General features: G+C 34.2%; 1 protein-coding gene across 3 annotated transcripts in view; it reads left to right on the top strand.

Moving 5' to 3' along the window:
- ADGB (androglobin) overlaps positions 1–23,770 on the top strand; it is a 146,568-nt gene that overhangs the window by 26,214 nt on the left and 96,584 nt on the right. For 2 of the 3 annotated variants that reach the window (XM_012752190.2, XM_076002881.1), the window contains exons 4-9: positions 3,224–3,295; positions 4,991–5,200; positions 11,568–11,707; positions 13,977–14,063; positions 17,411–17,658; positions 20,438–20,578. In XM_012752190.2, the coding sequence (XP_012607644.2) occupies positions 3,224–3,295; positions 4,991–5,200; positions 11,568–11,707; positions 13,977–14,063; positions 17,411–17,658; positions 20,438–20,578 (898 nt within the window). The remainder of the gene's footprint in view (positions 1–3,223; positions 3,296–4,990; positions 5,201–11,567; positions 11,708–13,976; positions 14,064–17,410; positions 17,659–20,437; positions 20,579–23,770) is intronic. The other variant, XM_076002882.1, reaches the window with a different exon arrangement.

Here is a 23,770-nt window from a genome sequence, read left to right as displayed (position 1 = left end):
ATGCATTTTTTAAATGATTTAGAGTAATTTTTTCTTGTGGTATTCAGCAAGAAAACGTAATTGCTTTTTGGCATTTAAATCAGAAATGTTTATCAGTATAGTTAAATATTTCTTGTACTAGTTTCCAAGAGATTAGATTGAATTTTTGTTTAGAGTCTTGAGTTTTCTTTTTCTCTCCAAAATGTTGAATTATAGCCTGAAATGTTGCGTGAAATTATTCCTTAATTTCTGACTGACATACTTTCTCCTTTCTGCTTCTTAGTACAAAATTATATGACATGGAGGTCTATTTTATCTAGTGTTTATAACATTGCTTTTCCAGCCCAAGGAGTTTGATATCTATATTTCTGGGATTATTGAGGCATTTTCCAGAGGTCACCTTCATATCTGGACTCCATGCCCAACCCTTTGAAGCATACTGACTGCTACATCTCTCAAGAAACCTTCATTTTAAGTAGCACGTATATAGATTAAAACTTTAGACACACTGGTCTATAGCTTCTTAACAGCTATGTTACTTTGAGCATATTTGGTTTTTCCAAGGGTCCAATTATCACTAAGGCTTTTTTTCGTTTGTTGAATATCCTGTAACTTTCATTTAATGCATAAAAAGTAATAGACTAAATTATTTAGAACTAGTCAAGTGGTTGTAATGGAGCTGATTCTTTTGTACACTTGTGAAATCTATTAAAGCTCTGTCTCTACATAAAGTGATTTTATTCCTAAAAGTTTTAGCCACTAATGCAAGACAATATAATATATCCACCATTATTTTCCAACTACTATTGCTAGTGGAGAAAATCAGATAAATCTGAATCCAAAAAGATTTACTGAAATGAGAAAATAAAAAGGTATATTTCTGCCTACCAGAGTATTTTTTGAATGCCTATTTATGAGACATTTTAAATAAAATAAATCAAATATACACAAACCATGCTTTTAAATGACTTATAATGTTAGGTAACATTAACATGGAGAATATAAACTCTATGATGTTAATATAATGTACTTAATATTAATGTGTTATTAACAATATTCAGTCTCTTCCCAATACAAGCACATGGTTTACATTTCATTCAAATAAAGAATATGAATTTCATAATGTGGGAGTGTTATAAATTTGGATAAGTAGAACCATATCTTTTTCTTTGTAGCATAACTTAGTTTTTTTTTTTTTTTTTTTTTTTGAGACAGAGTCTTGCTTTGTTGCCCAGGCTAGAGTGAGTGCCATGGCGTCAGCCTAGCTCATAGCAACCTCAAACTCCTGGCTCAAGCAATCCTCCTGCCTCAGCCTCCCGAGTAGCTGGGACTACAGGCATTCGCCACCATGCCCGGCTAATTTTTTGTATATATATTAGTTGGCCAATTAATTTCTTTCTATTTTATAGTAGAGACGGGGTCTCGCTCTTGCTCAGGCTGGTTTTGAACTCCTGACCTCGAGCAATCCGCCCGCCTCGGCCTCCCAGAGAGCTAGGATTACAGGCGTGAGCCACCGCGCCCGGCCCATAACTTAGTTTTGATAGATATATTTGTACCAAAAATAAATTCATCCATTGTTGTTGATGATACTTTCACCTACATATATCATAATTGCGCCATCCATCTCCATACTGCTACTGTTCCTCTGCACTGAGTCCTTCTCTTGATCCATCACGATGGAGTATGGACCACAACAACCAAAACTGAAAGTCTGGATAAGTATTACTAGGAAAATCCTAGAATAGTGTTTTTCAGGCTTTAATGTCTAGGTCCACAGTGATAACTACTTTTGACATTGAAACTCATTAAATATGGACATTTATAAAATTGAAGCAAAAATCCCACAAAACAATAATGACCTATCTGTATGAGATTTACCTATTATTCTATTATATACCACATTATAATAGAATTATATCTATCCCATTTATTTAGACCCCACTCACTAAATTGACTTCATGAATCACTAAATAATTATAGTGTACAACTTAAAAACACAATCACCCTAGAATATATCCTAGAATTCTCTAAGCAAAAGATACAATCAAAGGATATGATCTAGAAAAACCAAGTTATACTACATCTTGAAATTCTGGATGTAAGATATCAGAATCAACATGGGCCATTCCAATCAAGGGGTAATAAGTTCTGATCCCAGAGTAACTTATTAGATCTATTTATTTATGAGAAATAGAAATTAGTGGCCCAGATCCTTGAACATTGTTTATATTGAACAGATATAAGATATCTGCAGATTTACCCAGCCCCAGGTACAGATGTAGGGAATAAAGATGCTGAAATGCGATTGTAGAGACCTCTCTGCCTTAATATTTGTTGTCTTTTACAAACTCAGTTCCTACTTTTCATCTGTCTGTAGATGCCGAATAAGTATAATGCTTCAAACTTTAGGTATTTAATATTTATTCAATCTATAATTAATCAATTCTACTGCACATTGATACTTGCTGAAAGTATGGGCATTTTAGAAGCATTTCATCACAGTCAGTCAAACAGAATAAACTATGTTTATAACCTAAAATCAGCTGAGTTGATTTAGGCTTTTTAGGTAGTTTTAGGTCAAGACCAGTACAGATGAATCAGAGTAATTGATGGAATTACCTTTCATAAAAGTTTAACTCCGTAATGAAAACCATTTTCATGTTAACTTGATATCTTAAACATATACACTCAACATGAATTGTAGTTCATTTAAAATGTCATATTTCCCTATTATTTTTATTATATTATTTATTTATTGGTACCTGATTTAGATGTATACCAATTAAATAATGACCATTAAATTAATTTTAAAATGTAACAGGATTTAAAGTTGGACAAGATTTTTAAAAGCTGTCATAGGAAGTGTTTTTCATCCAAAATGAAGATATTTTCCCAGGTTTAACTTGAGTGGTTATTTTAAATTACTTTTTAAACTACTTTTTAAACTCTCAGTTTGTACGTGTCTGCATGCTAAGTTTATCTGTATATGTAATATATGCTATAATATTTTATTTGTCTGGTAAAATATTATATTTTAATGGCATTACATTAAATTAATGTCACATACAGCTCTAAGAATTATCTTAGGAAATAATGTATTTTTTGTTTCTTCTCATTTTTCCTGAATGTGAGAAATGAAATCAGATTTGGCCTACTTCCAGTACAGAAAACTGCTTCATTAAGCTACTTTTCTTTTATTTTTTGTATGGAGTAAAATCTATCTATATACTTTGTTGTATTTCAGGTTCCAGTAGTTGTGAAAAATGAAATCATGTTTGACTTGTTTTCAGCCAATGAACATTTACTCTGCAGTGAGGTACGTGGGGAAGTATGAACTAAATTCTGACTGCAGAATGCCTTTCAGACATGCTTCAACAATTCCCAGACAGTGGATTTCAGTTCTCCCTTGCTCACCTTTAAGTTTGAGTATAACTGAGTAATTTTTCCCAACTTTCTGAGGTATAGCTGACAATTAAAAAGTATATATATTTAAGATGTACAACTTGCTAATTTCATATACATAGACATATTGCTTATTTGGAATAAGTATTACAATCCAACTGCATCCCAATAATTTCCCACCTCCCACTTCCCCACCTCTCACCTTTGACCTCCCATCTCCCCACCTTCCCATCTCCCGCAGCTGCACCTGCCTGCTTTGGGTTTGATCCATTACAGGCAGGCCTATTCCACTCCCCTAAGTTAGTCAAATTTGAAACAAGGGCTTTTTGATTATTTTCTCCTAAGACTCAGTCAGAGAAGAGCAGCATAGTCATTATTAATTCAAATACGTTGTCATTTTTGTCTTTAATGTACTGCTCAATATTAAAATCAAAATATTTATTTCTCCAACCAAGTTATACTAATCAGTATGAAATTATCTCTGAATTTTTATATAGTATATTTTAGTCTAAAATATACCTATTTTATGAATCCTAAACCTACACAAATTTTAGCTTTTCCTTTCCCAAGTGAAAAACATATACAATATTCTACAGTAAAATTTCCAAATATATAGGAGGATAGCTGCTTTAGAAACTTTTTTGACTTAACCAAACTTTAAGAATTTCTTAGATAACTTAAATTAAGAAAAACATAAATCTTATGAGCTCAGTCTTAAGTATTCAGTTTCCTTATAAGCCAGTACATTAAACATGAGATGAATATTTCAGAAAATCTCATCCTGGTAAAAATGGTTTTACTGCACACGCACTGTGACCCAGAGACTTCTTACACATTGTTTCTATTCCTCACAAAAATGCTGAAAAAGTAGATACTATTGTCTACATTCTACAGATAAGAAATTGCAACTTAGGCTAAAGAGACTTGCCCAACAGCAGAAGGCTGTGAAGGGTCTGAAGGAGAATTCAAATCCTGGTCTCTGTTTCTGCTGTGAAGCCGCCTTCCCACTGTGCTTGCCGCCTGTTACTTAGAGCATGTTGGCACCTACCTACACAGATCGACACATAAAATACAGGATTTAGAGTACATTTATTTATGTATCTGTACAATTTTAATTCTTTCACATCCTTTTACTTCTCTAATTGGTCCTATTTGCATAAAGGAGATAATTTACTCCTTAAACCTCTCAACATTTACAGAAGAATAGCTCACTCATTTGTAAAATTCAACAGTTCTTGCAGGAGTGCCAGCCCAGCCATCTCTTTCTCTCTCTCTCTCTCCCTATCTCCCCCCTCCCAACTCACAGATTTGAGGGTTAATATCAGATGGAGGTCAATGCCAAATCACTAACAGTTTATTCTGGAAAACAGCTTTCTAGTCTAAGAGTGTGTTTAATATTAGACATTTTAGTTTGTATTATGACTGTATTTCCTGAAAACAAAAGCAAGACCTGTGATATTATTCCATAGGTCAGAAATCAAAATGTGGAATACATTGCATGTAAAATTTAATATTACTGTTGGAAGTAGATTTTTACTGTGTTTCTTCCTAAATTACTGTACATACAACTGTGAAAAATAACCAATTAACACTAACACTTTTTCTCTAGCTGATGAGATGGATTATCAGCGAAATCTATGCAGTGTGGAAGATATTCAATGGAGGGATTTTGAGCAACTATTTTAAAGGGCCTCCAGGGGAACCCCCTCTTCTCCCCTGGAAGCCCTGGGAACACATATACTCTCTGTGCAAGGCTGTCAAGGGCCATATGCCTTTGTTCAACAGCTATGGAAAGTATGTTGTGAAACTTTTCTGGATGGTAAGTAAGTTCAAGTTCATTTGCATGAAAATTCATGCATCTTTCATATTGGAATATATTTGCTGTGCACACCATTACCTGGGCTAGTACAGGATAATTCAGTTTATATAGGATATCAATCGTGTAGCTGCTGGGGGAGACTGCCCTGCGTATGTAATTTGTGAGCAATAAGAAACACAGTAGCTCCTCCTGTGATGCTGGTCCCACGTGCTTTTTAAACTGGTCCTGCCTGGACTACTGAGGCATGACGACTCTGTGCAGAAACTGGTCCTGCTGCTGCCTCTTCACTGTCCGGCTGAGGCCAGCTGGGCAAGCAGGTGGATGCCCAAGGCTTCCCCCTACCTCTTCCCTCTGTGATGTAGTGGCAGCATCACTGGCAGGTGGCAATGCTGGCGAGTCATCCAATGCTTCTCTCCTGGCCTTTGCTGCAGCTAAGGGGCCTGAGCCCATCAGTTCTGCGTCCTAAACTTGAGATTTGTTTTCACGTTAACAAATCTTACTCTGAGGCAGAAAGATTTTACCTCTGCCTAAAAAGGAAGCAAATGGGAGAGTAGCAAATGCAAATAGAGAATCCAAAGCCCCTTTTGGATATGGCAAAATAGACTCACACCACATTTAATAATGCTAGATTATATCAAACTCCTTTGGCTTTTACTGGGCCTAGTCACTGGGAAAGAATGTTCTATCTGAACATTTGAAGGAATGGGAAGAGTATAAAAAGTTAATAATGCCATTATGTATTTCTAAGAGCATGACTTTTCCCGTAATGGGCCTGAGCCATCTATCCTCCTGGATGAGGAATGTTGAAGGGCCAGTGATTAGAAGTTATTAGGATCATCATAATGGGAAGGGAAAGGTCAAAAAGGTAAATGTAGCCTCTAATATCTAAAATAGGATTTTTGTTTTTTAAAAATGTAAATCAAGACAATTAACCTTGACACCTTGTTAGGAGAGAAAACAGAAAAGCACTTTTATCTTCTTTATTTACCAACCAAGAATCCTATTTGGTGGACCAGACTTGAGGGTTTTAAATGTGTGCAGAGGAGTGAGCAGGAGGGTGTGGCTTTAAGAAAGGAGAAAAGCCAGTGGATGGTGTTGAGGTGTTGTACAAAGACGGTGAACATAGGAAGAGTGGGAGGGAAGTCAAAAGTATTATATTTCAAAACATTGAACCAACCTTGTTAGTTTCTGTGTCTCTTTGTCTCTTTTTCTCTCTCTCTCTCTCTCCCTTCTTCCCCCCTTCCTTCTACTTCCTAGTACATCTCTCCTTCTTTTCAAACTTCCTTCTGGATAGGGGCAAACATTTATTAATACAAGGTTCTGTTTTGCAAAGATAATGTAACTTATGTATCCTGAACTCTACTGATTCCTCACAAGCCCAAAAATACTTGATTCAGATTTTTTTTTTTAATGCATTTAGTCCACTTTGGGCATCTCAATCTGATCTAACCATTTAGCCCATCTCTTTAGATAAGTTAGCCCTTAGGGAAGAGTGTGGCCAGAGACCAGACCCCAAATCTCATGGCTTTCTCTTGTTCCCTTCTGGTCTCATCTGAGAATGATTTGTGAGGATGCTGTTCAGCAGGTGAGCACTGAAATACAACAGGTTCCATAGGAATTATTTTGGTAGGCATGTGATAGAGATGCAACTGCCTGGATTTCTGGTAGGTAGAAATCTGTTCTCTCTGGGCTAAGGGCAGAAATTTCTATGTCTTTCTACCTAATTCCCAGATAGTAGGGCTGAATCAATGCCTGTGTGCATATTATCATCAGTAATGCCTTTGAATAAATTATTTCTGACACGATAAACTATGTATATATTTTTTTCCTTTCTTGTCCCTTTCCAGACACAGATAATTTAAGTTTTGATATTTTTTATTTTCCAGTTTTAGTTAAGTATTTGTACTTGTCTCTCCTTTGCTTTTCCCTGAAAATATTTGGGAAACGTGATCATAAAAACATGCTTTGTCACCTTGTACTGCTTGATATAGTACCATACACTGTAGATCCATTTCATGCCTTCATGATTTAAGGTTATGTTTCAGTCATTCTTTCTAATATATGTGTGGCACAGAAAGTGTCAAAACCTATTTATGGTGTTCTTTCCATTCTCTGACTGGTGGTCAGTGTTCCATGGCCTAATTATCCCATTCTTTAAGACCGAAAGAACTGTTCCCTCTTTTTATTTTTCTGCAACCATTTCCTCCTTATTGTTTTCCTGTAACTGCTTTCTCCTTTCTGTTTTTCTGATTTCCATTATCTCTCACTTGTTTTTCTATCCCTAACAATATTGGGACCAATAATTTTTTCCAGTTGCCATCAATATATTTATATAAAAATGTATATCGCTTCTTGGCCTTTTGGCTAAGATCAAGTGTAACATGTATTAGCTTTTATTTGTTATTGACCCTCAGACTTTTAAGGACAACATTAGTGTAGCATTTAGAGTTTCTTAAACTGTGGGGGGCAGATGTCTCCCAACATCAACACCTATGGTACTCAAACACCTGCTCCCTGTGCCCCACCCTAGACCTCCTGAGCCAGAGTTTCTGGGGTAGAGCCCAGAATCCCTCATTTAAGTAAACTGTGTCTCATCCAGTAACATTTTTGTTTATTAAATTTGAGGAATAATGTTTTCAAGATATAAACTTTTACAAATTATTTTTCTATCATTCAATTACTTTCTTTCAAAGTAGAAATGCTTTATTTTTCTTTTGTTATTATTAATATTTATACATCCTTATAGTAAAGAAAATTCAAACACTATTAGAATGTTCAAGGTAGGAAATGAAATTTTCCTGTAATTCTACCCTGTTTAGTAAATGATTTACATATATCCTCCTAAACTTTCTTCTATTTCTACAAATATATGTAAACCTACTATATATAATTTATAACAGTAGGGGTCATATAATAATAATTGTTCTGTAAAGTATTACTTTCCCTAGCCATGGGCATCTATGCTAATATATATCAATCTACTTTGCACTGCATTGTAGGGATGTATAAATCAATATATATAGTTTGCTAATTTTATTTTGATAGACATTTAGGTTATGATCAGTGTTTTACTACAACAAACAATGCTGAAAAATAACATCTTTGTGTATATATATTTTTTGTCCATTTATATGGATTTTTTCTAGGATTTCTATATATGCTAACTACATGCAAATTCCTAATTTTGATAAGTATATTCAAGTTACTCTTGTATTTTGTGTGTAAATACCATTTATATTTGATATATTGGGATTTAAGTCTGTAATTTTATTATTGAAGTCTATAATCTATGATCAAGTCTATCATTTTTTGTATTAATTTGTATTTATTGTATTCTTTACCTCTATACTCCTGCATGTTTACTGAACATTCTTTAGGATTTCATTTTGATTTATCTATCTTTTGAACACGTCTCTGTGTATATATTTTTTTCTAGTGGCTGCTTATATATTTATTTATTTTTAAAATTTTAAGTAATTCTCTCATTGACAAATAATATTTTTTCTTTCCTCATTGTTTATTCTGATGTTCCAACTTTCGTTTCATTTACAGTTTTGTCTTTCTGAAAAATTTCCTTTCACCATTGTTTTTGAGTATTTTCTGAATCCTGTGTGACTCATTACTCAATTGTTGGTCTTTTATAACTGTAATTTATGCTTCTAATTTAACAAAACAAAATTTTATCATCCTGTCAGCATGCTCATAGGAGGAAGAGGGTATGAATGTATCTAGTCATTCAGTTATCTTGGCCTGGAATTCAAGTATGGACAATATTAAAATTTGAACATGGTTATATTCTAAAGTATTTTAGTAGTTCATATTTATATTAACAAAAGAGGCATTTAAGAGGCATTTAGCATCTTTATAAGCATGCTAAATAAACAATTTAATGGTCTTTTATTAATAAATTATGCAGCACTAACAGTAAAAAATTTTAAAAAGTCAATGCATCATTTATATATAGTAATAAAAATACAAAATACAAAAAATTCAATGTTCTATGATAATGTCCCAAATAATCTGCATTTATATCTACACCTATATCTATCTATATCATCTTGATCCATTCAGGCTGCTATAACAGAATGCCATAGACTGGATGTTTATAAACAACAGAAATTTATTTGTCTCAGTTTTGGAGTCTGGGAAGTCCAAGATCAAGGCACCAGCAGATCTGGTGTCAGGTGAAAGGCTGCTTCCTGGGTCATAGATGGCCAACGATTTTCTCACTGTAACTTCACATTGCAGAAGGGCAGCATTCTGGAGGCGACTTATTAAGGGTACAAATTCCATTTACGAGGGCTCCATCCTCATAACCTAATCACTTTCCAAAGGCTCCACCTCCTAATACCATCACAATGGATGTTAGAATTTCAACATATGAATTTTGGGGAAAAACAAACATTCAGTATATATATATATATATATATATATATATATATATATATATACACACACACACACATACATACACAGAAATATATGCATATACAAAATATTTAATTTCTTTATAAATTTTAAGGAAGCAACCAACAAATGTATTAATATCAATGAAATAAAAATATTGGTAAGAAAATTGTCATAAGTCTAGTAATGCTTTAGAAATTATGCTTTAGAAATATAATACTGAATATTCATACCTGTGTATTTTTTATGCTTTAGAAATATAATACTGAATATTCATACCTGTGTATTTTTTGGCAGCAAATTTATTGAGTTATAATTCAAATACCATATGATTCTCTAATGTGTACAGTTCAATGATGTTTAGTAATGAAAGCATTCTTAATTGAAAAATGTCATTGATCATCTGTAATAGAAACAGGTGATATTTGTTGAACTGCTCTGACTTAAGTTCTTATGGCTGGTTAAAACTCTTTCTTCATAGCACTCCAGTAGGCCTTTTGAAATAATTTTCTGAAAATCAGAATATAAGAAGGAAACTCCTGTTGCAAGTTTTTTATTGTGGCAAAATACATATAATATAACATTTTAACCATTTAAGTGTACAATTCAGTAGCATTAAGTATTTTCACAGTGTTATGTAACCATCACAGCCATCTATTTCTCAAATTTTCCATCATCCCAAACAGAAAGTCTACACCCATTAAACAATAGCTTCCCATTCTCTCCTCCTCCCAGTCCCTGGTAACTTCTTTCTCTTTCTATGAACTTGCCATTATTTGGTACTTCAAAGAAGTACCAAATCATACAGTATTTTTGAATCATACAGTATTTTTCCTTTTGCATCTGGCCTATTTCTCTGTGTATTCTTTTTGGCATTTCCTTTGAAATTAGAAGAGGGTGTGGCTAAATACCTGTGCTTTTAACTCTGTCTTGATCTGCATCACCTATTAAGGAAGAAAGAAGATATGTAACAACTAAAAAAAGGAACATGAAGTTCAGTGTTACAAGTGTCATACAAAGAAAATATATTTCACCTATTGCTCTTATCTACCTGGGGAAAATATGCTGTTCCTTTAATCTTAAATTCAAGTGTCACTTTCTTGTAAAGACTTCCTCTGGCACAATTAATCATACTTTGCTGTTTGGTCCTAGGTTACCTTGAACACATTGTAGTTTATGTCATTTGCCTATGTCCCTTCCCCCAGTAGACTATAAGTAATTCAATGGCATTGGCCATTGTTATGCAGATCTGTGGATTCACAATGGTTGACATAATCACTGAAAATATTTTTGGGCAAAGGAATGAGTTCATAATAAAACTTAGCATATAAGAACAAAGTAAAAGAAAAAGTCTTTATCTGAGTTCACAATCATTAAAGTTAACATTTGTTTCATGATTTTAATTATGAAGTAATATGCATACAGGTAAATACATAATGATTTTATTAAATAAGATATTAATTCACTTCATGTAAAAAATTAAATCTTTAATTAAGAGTGGAAGTAATATGGGAATTGGTAGTGCATGATCAGTGAGCACATATCAGGATTAGCAATAATTACTAAAGTTATATTTGGAGAATTTGTATTATGACTATATAAAGTTATTTAATTATGCCCAAGCTTATGCATGGTTGCCTAATGTTTTGATTCTGCTATTTGAAACAAGTTAATTTACTGAATTACATAGGAGGACATACCCAGGCATTTACTCACAAAATCTCATAAATAAGGACAGTATTGAAAAAGATATGTATATACTATAATTATAACAAATAAAATGATAAACTGAAATGCTCAACCAGAATAGTATTGAAAATCATTATGTCAGATTTAAATGTTGAGATGCTTAAATAAAATTATAAAATAATAAATAGTAATGCCAGCAGTGTACAATAATCTATCAGAGAAAATGTTATAAATTATTGACAGTATTACATTTCTTTCTTCTTATTTTTAGGGTTGCTGGAGAAAGATAACTATTGATGACTTTCTGCCTTTTGATGAAGATAACAATCTATTGCTTCCAGCTACAACCTATGAATTTGAACTCTGGCCAATGCTTTTGTCTAAAGCTATCATTAAGCTGGCAAATGTTGAGTAAGTAGTGAGAAATTATCACTCACTTATATTTAAAAAAGGCAAATAACATCAACTATACATACATATGCATAGTTTTATCTTTAAAAATCCATTAAAAGAGAACTTCCTTCCAAATAATGTAAACTTTCTAGAATAAAAACACATGTGCAAAGCCACTGATTTTACATATTGGGTTAGCCAAAAATAAGACAAAATTTCCCCAAGGAAAAAATACACAAAATTATTCTATATTAAATTCTTTCTTATTATCAATAAAAAGTTGATCACGAAAAATAATGTTTCAGGTTAATGAGAGAAAAAATGTTTGTATGGGAACAATATTGGTTCATTAAATACTGAATAACATGTACTAGAATCCAGTTATGGTTTTAAATTCTGTACATGTAGCAGTAATTTAATAATCTTGAAAACCATGAACTCTTCTAAAGGCTGTTGATGTGTTCCTCATGTTTTTGGTAACATTGATCACTGATTCATGATGAAAACTATTCACATTTCCTTTGCTATTCTTACAAAATCTATTTGTGTTGTATATTCCTGCATGACTTGTGCGCCAACATATATGAGACATGTCTGTTGTGTTCTATTCTCTCAGCTTTCACTTCCAAAGGCTGCAAGCTGTCCTTCCATCCTAGGCCAAGCCATGCAAAAAAAGCTTAGATGCTTCAGTTGGAAACACATGGCAACTTTGTATCATTGCTATGCAGGAGAATTCTCACATTCACTGCACAGACCGGGATTTTATACCCTTCCACCTCCTGCAGTGTGTCATAGCCTCTCTGTACTCAACAGAACACACCCACGTGCTTTAACAGACTTGTCAGCCATTGGCTCAGAGCTCAGCATCCCTCCCCTGTAAATACTGCAGTGTCAGTCAGAAGCCAGTTCTGCTTTGTGTGGATTTTCTTTTGGCTCAGCTTCCTTTTTCTCTCCCAAGGCTACAAAACAAAAACAACCACTCCTACTGCCATCCTCTTCAACTCTTTTTGCTTACCAGCCCTCAATTTCCTATTGGGAATTTGTTTCACCCAGCTTTCAGCCCTTAATTGCAATGATTTTTATGAAAACACAGCCCAGATCTTTTTAGGTGCTGAATATCACTAAGTATCACACAGGCAGCAACTATGTTTGGTTATTTGCAAAATAAAATTTTGCAAAACATTGTTCCTAATGTTTGTATTTCTCAGATCCAACTTGAAATTCTGAGAATTAGAGCTGCAAGACCAATGAAGCATTAAATATATGACCCGGATAATTGGAGTGGCATTTTGTCTTTCTTAAAGCTATAGTTCAGTAGAATTTTATAGCAACATGAATAATAGAGTTATTATTATCATTCTTATTAAAAATCCATCTTGAAATAAAGGACCATACTAAGTGTAATACATTTCTTAGGATTTATGGTAGAAACCTGCCCCATATGGTACAATTTATATTTTTCTATAAAGTCTTTCCAGATTTCATAGTATATGGTGATTATTCTCATACGAGGTTGGGCTTACTACATTTAAAAACTGAATACCTAGTAGTTATTTCAACATAAATGTAAGATATGCAAAGAAAAGAGCAGTATTTCTATGAGATTTACTAAGTCACTTCATAAATATAATTATCCAAAGAGTTTAAACTAGACTGTAAATTATCCCAACAGAAATTTGTTATCTTTGAGATATGTAGACACATAGAAATTCATAATCCATAAACAAAACCAATGCACATTTGTAAATATGGAATATGTGACTAAGTAAGATTTCTTTCTGAAGACAAGGACATGTGTGTTGGCCCACACCATGAACACCATCATTGACACATGGCTGATGGAAGCTGTGACTCCTGGGTGGAAAGGAGATAGGGCATTTCTGTGTATAAATGTAAGTGACCTAATTATCTCAGGAGAAAATAAATAAAAGACTAAATGAGAATAGTGACATTTGGTTGATGCAACCTCATTTGACTTTATGCTATGCTGGCAGGCTATAACAGATGTTTCTAGTTTCTCTGTGGTTATCTAAAGATTTTGTTAAGGATTTCTAATGCTCACCTTGACCTGTCCTAGACAGGACTGATTTAATACACAGCCTTATAGGCATCTTAAAATAATTACTGAAATCATAATGACAAAAAACACTGTTCTATTTTAAAAAATATTTAAAAATATTCTTATATTAGTTATGCATATGTTATAAGAACTTATATATGAGTTCTTATATATATTTCTGTGTTATCAAATTTTGGTAACTATAGCATTGTGTATTTTCTTTTTCAGCATCCATGTAGCAGAGAGGAGAGAACTGGGAGAGTTCACGGTCATTCATGCTCTTACAGGGTGGTTACCAGAAGTCATTTCTCTTCAGTAAGTTTGATCATTAAGTTACTCATATCTATTTTTTTCTTTCAAGATTTCTTTAAAATATCCATAGCCATTATGAAAATTTCAAAAAAATGCCACGTTTTACAAAATGTTTGGGAAAATAACATTTATATAACATAAGTTCCTTGGGAATTTCAAGGTAAGCTCTGTTTCCTTATATAGGGAAAGAATGGCCCTCATAGGTTCTTAGGTCTGACCCAGTAACAAAAGACAAACTAACAAGAAAAAATAAACAGAAATTTATTAACATGTATGTTTACCATATACATGGGATACACCCAGGGAATAAGTAGTTCTCAAAGCGATGTCTTTGAATTCCAGCCTATATAGCATCTTCAGCAAAGAAAAGCAAATTTTTAGAGAGGTGACCAAAGGAAAAGGACTTTGAGTTTCTGCAGGTGACAACGTGTGGGAAGGCAAATAAATGATAGGCAAAGGCTAGTTAATAAAGCTTGTTAATGCAGATTCCTCTGCTACCATGCTCAGGTGATAGAGTCCAGAGCTGTCTTCAGTGGTTAACCTTTGTTCTCCATGGTAGAAGCCAGGGGGTGAAGGGCCAGGTACCTTTTTGTCTTTGTAAATCTGTGTCCTACTTTTAGGCAGATGGAGGGCAGAGATCTTCCCTGTCTCCCCTTTTACTTAATTGCTTTCAGATCAACAATCCTTTATATTTTGGGGTAGCATATGCTAATTTCCCACACTCATACATATTATGAATTTAATCCTTAAATTCTGACTTACAAATATTAAAACAATAGTAATTATTTATTATGATAAAACATACACAGATTAATCTTTACAGCTATCACATGTGTTTCAATAGAGAAACATACAAGCAGCTTTTAAATAGCCACACATATTAGGAAATGATCATAAGAAAACACCTACTATCCATCAGATATTTTAATAAATTATTTCTAATTTTAAAACCACATCTTGAAAGGATTATCTCATTTAATTATCCAAGTGACCCCATCAACCAGGTTGGCATGTCATAAAAAGTGGCTGATGTATGATAGAAACATAATTATAGAAAATTTCCTTCCTGTCTCTAACAACTTTCATTAGATTATTTAATATTATCTAGATATATATATGGTTATTAATAATCAACCTTTGGAAACAGAGAAAAAATATAAAGAAGAAGAAATGAGGCTGACTCAGATAATCGAATTTATCCATTTTCTCTAAATACAACTAGAAAGTAAAAGAAAAACACATTGATCTGCTGTGTCATGATTTTCAAGATTTTTCATATCAATGTTTTACCACATCATTCAAATATTTTAAATTATAATTTTACTATAAAATTTAAAAGCTGATTAGCATATATATATAATTTTAAATGAAAAGGATGACATAAAGTAATATATAAATTATTGTCAAGAAATGTTTAAGTTGAGGTCTTTGTCCCAATAGAGGCCGCCATATTGGTACTCTGGGACTTAGACCCTAGCTCAAGGTAGTCAATAAAACTCCTTTTGATGATTTAAAAAAAAAAAAAAAAAAAAAAGAAATGTTTAAGTTGAAAAATGGAAGCAATCACCATCTGCCAGGAGTGCAGGGAGGGGGTAAGAAAGGCATGGTGGAGGAAGTGGCGGCCAGATGGATGTAAAGGAAGAAGAGCATGGAAGGCAGGAGAACAATGTGAGCAAAGGTATGTGGTTCGTTGAGGAGTGGATGTTTCTGTTACTAAGAAGGATTCTAGTGTATAGAAAAATTGGCCCAGTGATGTTGATGGTTTTATGGAAGTCAAGGAGAATTAGGGTGCTAACCTTTCAAACTTGTGTTATCTACTGGATTTTTCCACGTGAAATTCACATAAGGTGAAAATGTGTTTTGTGGCCACTCCAACAGGCAGCGCCTTCCCTTCTCCTCTCCCATGTGAGCACCAAAGGGAGACACTGCTCTATTTGCAATTGTTGATCTTACCTCTTCTGTTTTTCTACAATTACTAAAGCTTTACTTTTGAAAATCAAAAAATAATCTCGTAATTTTCTAATTTTCCTTATGATAACAGAAATACAGTCAATGATGTATCTGAGTGGAAATTAGAAATCTGGAAATTGCATATGGAGAAATGACTCTTCTGTTGGCACATTTCTTTGATACATGGTTCATCTGTGAATTCAGCACTGTCATCCCATCTTTCAGCTTAATTGTCCAAGAAGTTAGATAGTCTCCTTCTGTGGTCTTTGAATATGTCTTTTTCATAGTAGCATTTTTTATACTGTAGATGGAGGGGGAGAGGAACGTGCGTTTTGGATTCAGAAGGTTCTGTTTGAATTTTGACACTATTATTTGCTACAACTTCCAACCTCTTAAACCTCAATTAAGATTGTACTACCTATGTTGAAGAGTATTTGTGGGATCAAATGCAAAATAGCATGTAGTGAAGGCCCTGTCTCTGCTAGGTACCTGCGATCCAACGATGGCTGGGAGGCAGTTCAGGGGCTAGAACTAATCACGGATGCACAAGGAAACCAATTGTTACTTACCAGCCCTCTGTCCGTCTCTCTTATTTTCCTCAGAGAAAATATTAATGAATGAGTTGTCGGTACACACTGTCTTTATCTCCTCATCTTCTTGTCTCTTCTCATCTGACTCTTTGTCTTTCCTGGCCCACAACATCAGTGAAACAATTCTTCTTAAGAGCAAGAAAGACTTTAATGTTGTTAAATCCAGTGGTCACTTTTCTTGCCCCTTTTACTTGCATCCCAGTATTTGATGCTCTTGAACAACTCTTTCTTTTTGCAACACTTGACTCACTTGGTATCCACAGAGCACAGCACACTCTCCAGGTTTTTGTCATATCTCATTTTCTACTCTTTGTCAGCCTTCATGGATAATTCCTCACCCATTGCACATGCACTAAATGATGGTGTGTAACAAGGCTCCTGCCCCATGACTTTAAATCGCAACCTATTTGTCAATGACTTTCAAGTTTATATCTCCATATCCAAGAACCACTTCCTGAACTCTAGATTTTATTCATATACAACTGCCTAAATTATTAATATATAGCTATATGGATGTCAAAAATGTATCTCTAACACAGAATATCCAAAAAGGAACTCTTGAATCTCAATCTTCCAAACCTGCCCCTTTCTTAGAATGCCTCATCTCAGTACATTGCACCACCATCTACCTATTTAGTAGTTAGTCATTTAAGCTAAAGAGAAAACTAACAGTCATCCTTCATCACTCATTTTCCTCACCTCTCACATGTAATCTCTCACTGAGCTTTGTCCTGATGTGAAGTAAAAAATAAATAAATAAATAACAAAAAGCATCATTTAGAAATTAATGTTGATGTCTTTTCTCTTAAGCCCAGGATATATGGACAAAGTGTGGGAGCTCTTGAAAGAAATACTGCCCGAGTTTAAACTGTCAGATGAGGCTAGTTCTGAGAGCAAAACAACAGTAGTAGACGTCAAATTAAAAGAATCAGGGAAAGAGGCGAAGGACGGCAAAGAAGGGAAGGAGGTAAAAGAAGTGAAAGATGGAAAGGAATTCAAACCCGAAGGTTCATTGACAACACTGAAAAGTACAGACAAAAGTGACAAACTTCCAAAGGGTAAGACATTTTATATCAAAATGTTATTCAGTGTGGACGGTCAATATAAATGCTTTACAATTACTGTTGAATTATTCCAGTGCTTCTTTTTTTGTCATTATCAGTTTTTAAGTATTTGTGAAAACAACCATGTAAGCAATATCTTTCTCTTCTTGAACTTTAGAACTTATGATGATGTTTATTATAAGTTAATTGTTATTCCATATTTTGCTTTCTTTAAAAATCAAAAGCAATGTTCTACTTTGATGCTACTAAATTAATATAGTATTAATTTAGGAAGAAACATTAAGTTCTCAATTCCCATCAAACACCTCTTTCTCCTATTCAAGAAGTAAAAAATAGGAAGAGTTGGCAAAGATGCTTTGTAGAATTCTGAGTTGCAAAACTAGATAGATTGTGGTACCTATCAGAAGAAATCACAAAATGATTTTGAACGTATTGAATTTGAGGTGGTTTTAAGACAATCAAGCATGGTTTTCATGTTAGGAGTCCCAGACTGGTCATATGCATTTGGGAGTCCTGGACAAATGCAGGCAAAATTAAACTATGAGTGCTATTTCCCAATGGAACAGTATAGAGTGCGGAGACTTGAGAGGTTGAGACTGAATCTTGAAGAAGCTAAACAAATATCTGAGAGCTTGGTACAGAATGATGAGTTGCTGAAGAAGACTAAGGAGTGGCCAGAGAAGCAGGAAAAACAACAGCAGAGCATTTTGCCATTGAAGTCAAAGAGAAAAAGTATTTTAAGAATCATAGATTGAGTAAAATATTGATGTATAAACTACAATAATAACTTAAATTTCTCCATCAGATTTTGTGATATGGAGCTCATTGGCCACTTGAGAGTGGTGGGGGTGGAAGATATATTGGATAGAGTAAGAAGTAAGAGGGAAATAAAATAATATATAAACAACTCTGTCAGAAGCTTGGCCTTGAAGAATGGGAGAGCTGCAAAGTAGAAGCTGGTAGGGAATAATGTGGAACCCAAACAGGATATATATTTGTTAATTTAATGAGGTAGAATTGAGTATTTTTAAGTGATGATTGTGAAGATCCAGCTGAGATCACAGAAAAGAAACAGTGTAAATTTTTTGTGAAGGCAGAAGGAGCAGGATCCATAGCCTAGTTGGAGGGATTGGCCCGACCCAGGGGGAGTGATGGCACCTCCGTTCCAACAGGTGGGCGCATGTCATAGGTGGATGGACACAGGTGTAGGTGGTTAGCACGTTTGGTAGGAGAAGATGAGGATTTCTGACAAAAGACTTCTATTTTCTCTGTTTATAGACAGTCTAGCTGTGAGCCGAGAGTGAGGTGGAGGTGGAAGATGTAGATTCTCACAGAGATTTAAAATAGATGTGGCAAGGTTTGCAGAACGAAGGGAGGATTATCTCCAGCAGAACTCTGCTGCCAATTTTATTCAGAGTGGGGGTTTGCCGGATGGGTGGGATGAAATGTCAGAGGAGCAACACTTATTTAGGGTTTTGGCAAAAAAACATTTTGGTAAGCTCCATTGTACACTATCCAAATTTCTGTCTGAAACAGTTTAATTTTTTCTATTTATAATTTTTATTTTTAGTTATATTATTTATAAAACAAACTCTGAATAGGAGTTTTAAGGCTTTTAAAGTCCTATTTTAAAATTATACATGAAATCACATATTGCTACCCAAGATTAGTTTTATTGCATTAATATATATAGAAAATCCATAAAATAAAATTCTGATAATAAACTATTTTTTGCACCTAAGTTTCCCAGTTAAATGCCTCATCATATGTTTAAAGTTATAGTTATCTCTCTCTACTTTTGTATCTAATGTAAGTGTTAAATCTACTGCAAAAGCTATGATATGAAACAGCTTTACTTTGGAGGCTAAGGAATATTATAACTAGTTAATGTCACAGTTTTTATTTGTGAAAATTTAAAAAATTGAACCACCTGACCAATGATGATTATATATTTAGCAGATAATGCAGAGAATGAAATGGTAGAATTCTAAAATTTCTGATTCAGAATTAAAAGAGATTTATTAGGGATAAAAATGTTGAGGGAAATTGTTTTAAATTGAAGGAAAGCATGTTTCATAATATATGTGTAATATATATACATAATATATGTACATGCATATATATATGTGTATATATATATGTGTGTATATATATGTATGTATATATATATATATATATACTTATATATGCACACACACACATATATGATTGGGAATTCAACTGATGAGGATAATTCTGGGTACCAGGGCTTTATTACCCAAGCCATGTTGGGCAATATTATGTTGGTTTGTAGTTGCTGGTTGGATTCGAGGCCCTGTAAGAAGATATTTTGGAGAAAGAAAACTGTGCTTTCTTCAGATGGAGGCTCCAAATAAGGAAAAGCTGAGAGGGGTCTACATTTAGGGCTCAATTTTCAGTACATGCTTTGCTATTTTTTGTTTTTGTTTTGAAAATGAGAAAAATTAGCCTGACAGCATAATTTTACATAAATAAAATATATTCAAATGATCATATCCATGAAACAAAATTGTATGTAGTAGATAATAAGTAATACTGCATTTATTTCACAGTACATGTCAACTTTCAAAGTTTTTTTCTGGCTCTATTGTGATGTTTCTAATTAAAGGGAATTGAATTTGGGGGACATTGCAGTTATAGTTTTATGTTTAAGTAATACTATTTTTCCCTGCTACCCTCAACACATTGACTGAATAAGAAACATAGTTTGAGGTTTTCTAGTTAAAAGATTTACTGAGATTTTTTAATATGTCAGAGAAAGCAGATGCAAAAGACTTCGGGAAGAAGCGGAGTAAAGATGGAGAAAAGGAAAGGGATAAGGAAAAATTCAAATTTTCACTTCATGGTTCAAGACCCTCATCAGATGTGCAATATTCTGTGCAGTCCCTGTCAGATTGTAAGTTCTTAGTCTCTTAGAATAATAACTATGTTAGTTGTTTCTTAAAATGCTGGAAAACGCTGGAACATAGAAATACATTTTCTCTTTTGAAATAACTAAATAAGCTTCGTCAGGGTTGCCTGTCAATGCTGGGCCCTCAGATGAGTGTGTGTTTTGGGGCAAGGTCCCACTTATGACACGGAAACCAGGTTGTCCAAGTTCATATGGTACAACAGTCACAGGAGAGGCACCCACATGTAGAGGAGCCTTCTGCTTAGTAATTTTCAGGTATTTCTCTAAAAAATACTCAGAGTTTAAACTTATCATCCAAATCCAAGTAAATGCACAGTTACTTGCTTAAGTAGTTAGATGTCAGCCACTAAATGGAACAAAAATGTACACCTGGCCCCTTGCTCACAGTGGACCTCCAGCTCTTTTACTGTGTTTTAAAAAATAACTATGAGGCTGGAGTCTAGAGGAGTAGTTGTCTGTTTATATCATGATTCTAACAACCACACATTTCTGTGAGTCACATCGTGACTGGGTGGACATGGTTCTATTTATAATATCCCCAGTGTATAAAGGTCAAATCTTTTTAGTGAAAATACTTGGGTTCCTGTGTCTTTTATTTAACATCATGTTGGAGATCCATTATTTTAGTTTATATATGTCCAATTGGAGATTACAAATTGTCACTAAAAATCCCTGGGCCAGTGCATTTTGTCCTCTGTACCACCTAAAACAGTCTAGATATAGCAGCCTCTTAAAAAATGGTATCAAGTTGAAGGAAGATATATGCTATAAAAAAATTACCCCTCAGACTATTCAGAAGGAAGATTGGAATATCTCTTTTGAGACTTTATAATCCCAACGTTGGGTCCTCTATCTTGGTGCTTCCAGAGTATAGGTTATAATTTGCATATCATCTTTCATTACATTGTTGAAAATATATTCTTTTACCTGTGGCACTATGCTTTATCTGTTTTATTTTTATCTTTTTTCTTAATATATTATGATAATTTGTAGCAGGACATTTTAAGAATCATACCTTTTTAATTTTATTGAAACAAGTCTGCTGATATGGGTAGAGAAAAGAGGCACTAGTCATTATATTTTTAATTCTATATTAAAAATTGTCTTCTTGGCTGGGCGCGGTGGCTCACGCCTGTAATCCTAGCACTCTGGGAGGCCGAGGTGGGCGGATTGCTTGAGGTCAGGAGTTTGAAACCAGTCTGAGCAAGAGCGAGACCTATCTCTACTATAAATAGAAAGAAATTAATTGGCCAACTGATATATTTAGAAAAAATTAGCCGGGCATGGTGGCACATGCCTGTAGTCCTAGCCACTCTGGAGGCTGAGGCAGTAGGATTGCTTGAGCCCAGGAGTTTGAGGTTGCTGTGAGCTAGGCTGATGCCACAGCACTCACTCTAGCCTGGGCAACAAAGCGAGTCTCTGTCTCAAAAAAAAAAAAAAAAAAAAAAATTGTCTTCTTGGTTGGACGCACTGGCTCATGCCTGTAATCCTAGCACTCTGGGAGGCCAAGGCCAACCTGAGCAAGGGTGAGAGCCTGTCTCTATAAAAAAAAAATTGTGTTCTTGTATTGATGCCTTAAGCAATATTTTTTAATAGTGGACCACATCACATTACCAAAGTTACTGCTAATTCTTCACCTTTGTGAAAAGTGCTAAAACTTTCTCTGAGTTTCTTTGTGAAAATAAAGGTACCTTTTTTTCCTCTGCTGAACTCATAATTAAGGCCAATCTCAACATACAGAATGTGGTTCAAAGTTTGGACTGTGGAGTCAAACTGCCTGAGCTCAGATACCTGCTCCAACACTGAGTGTATGAGGATCAGGCAAACGATTGAGCCTCTTTCAACTCAGGATCCTTCTCTGTAAATCTGCATCATGGTATCCAGGAGGGTTCTTGTGAGAATTAAGTGTTAAATGCCAGGTAAAGTGCTTAGCACTTGTTGTTAGAGCATACTTATACTTACTGCTAAAGCCTTTGTTAATTCTGAAGCCTTTGCTAATTTTTTAAATGTGTTCAAGATACTCTGTTAATATGATCTCTATAGGAGTACTTATCTGGCATAAATAAGACAGTGACTATGTGAGCTACCTTCTGCCACAGAGTTAAATCTAAGTAGGTTTCTGATGGCACTGTTATATTCATTTCCTTCGATCAGCTTGCTTTGGTCTTACTTGTAACTGAGATAAGCGATGGGCACGGAACATTCAAGAGGTAACCAAGTTCCAATTCAAACTCATATGGAAAAAATAACATGACTTTTATATTGTTTACATTTACATTTGATTTGATATTAGAAATGTAATATGTTATAGTTAATTCTGAGAAGTCACTGAAATTTTACTATAAAGAACCCCTGTTTTATTAATTTTCCCAAAGTAGCATAATTATCACACCTATCATTAAAACAAAATGGCACTCACAGTTTTAAAATGCCATAAGAAGATAGATATGGTTTTATGATGGCAGAAGATATGTAGAGATTGATATATATTTATACATCATATATCCAATGTATTACCTAATAACTATGTGACATTAAGATTTCTTTTCATTTTTTTATTTTCAAAGTATGTATTTATTTAGGTACACTATTTGCCATAACTAACCAATGGTTCAAACAGCATGTATATTTCATTCTCAATTATTAACTCACAAAATCTAAGATTAGGGTTAATGATTGCCAGGAAGCTCTTTTCTAAATGGTATTTGAGATCCATGCTCCTTCCCTCTTATGGCTCTGATACCTTTAGCATGTAAATTCTAAAGTTCTATGCCAACGGAAGGGGAAAGAGTTTGAAGAATTTCAGGGGCAAAATTTTTGAGGACAAAACTAGCTGTATAATGTATCCCTTCTGCTCATATTCCATTGCCTACAATTCAGTCCTGTGGCCACTGGACTGTAAAGGAAGCTGGGAAATACAGTTTGTCTGAATGATCAGGAGAAAGAGGAAACCATTTGGTGAACAGTGATCAATCTCTGCCACATTCCACTTCTCTGATCACCAAATATCCACGTCATTCTTCTTCCCACATATATTATATATTCACTATTTACCAAGTGTTCCAACCCAAATTACTATCTAGAAATTGCATCCAGTTCAAAGTTCAAGTCATGTACATGCACACACATGCGTACACCCACACCCACGTGTATCCACTTCCATCTCTAATGCACTGT

This window comes from Microcebus murinus, chromosome 5 (genome assembly GCF_040939455.1).
Source record: "Microcebus murinus isolate Inina chromosome 5, M.murinus_Inina_mat1.0, whole genome shotgun sequence".
In the NCBI taxonomy this organism is placed as follows: domain Eukaryota; kingdom Metazoa; phylum Chordata; class Mammalia; order Primates; family Cheirogaleidae; genus Microcebus; species Microcebus murinus.
The sequence above is the reverse complement of the archived record's forward strand: the minus strand, read 5'-3'. Positions and strand labels throughout refer to the sequence as shown.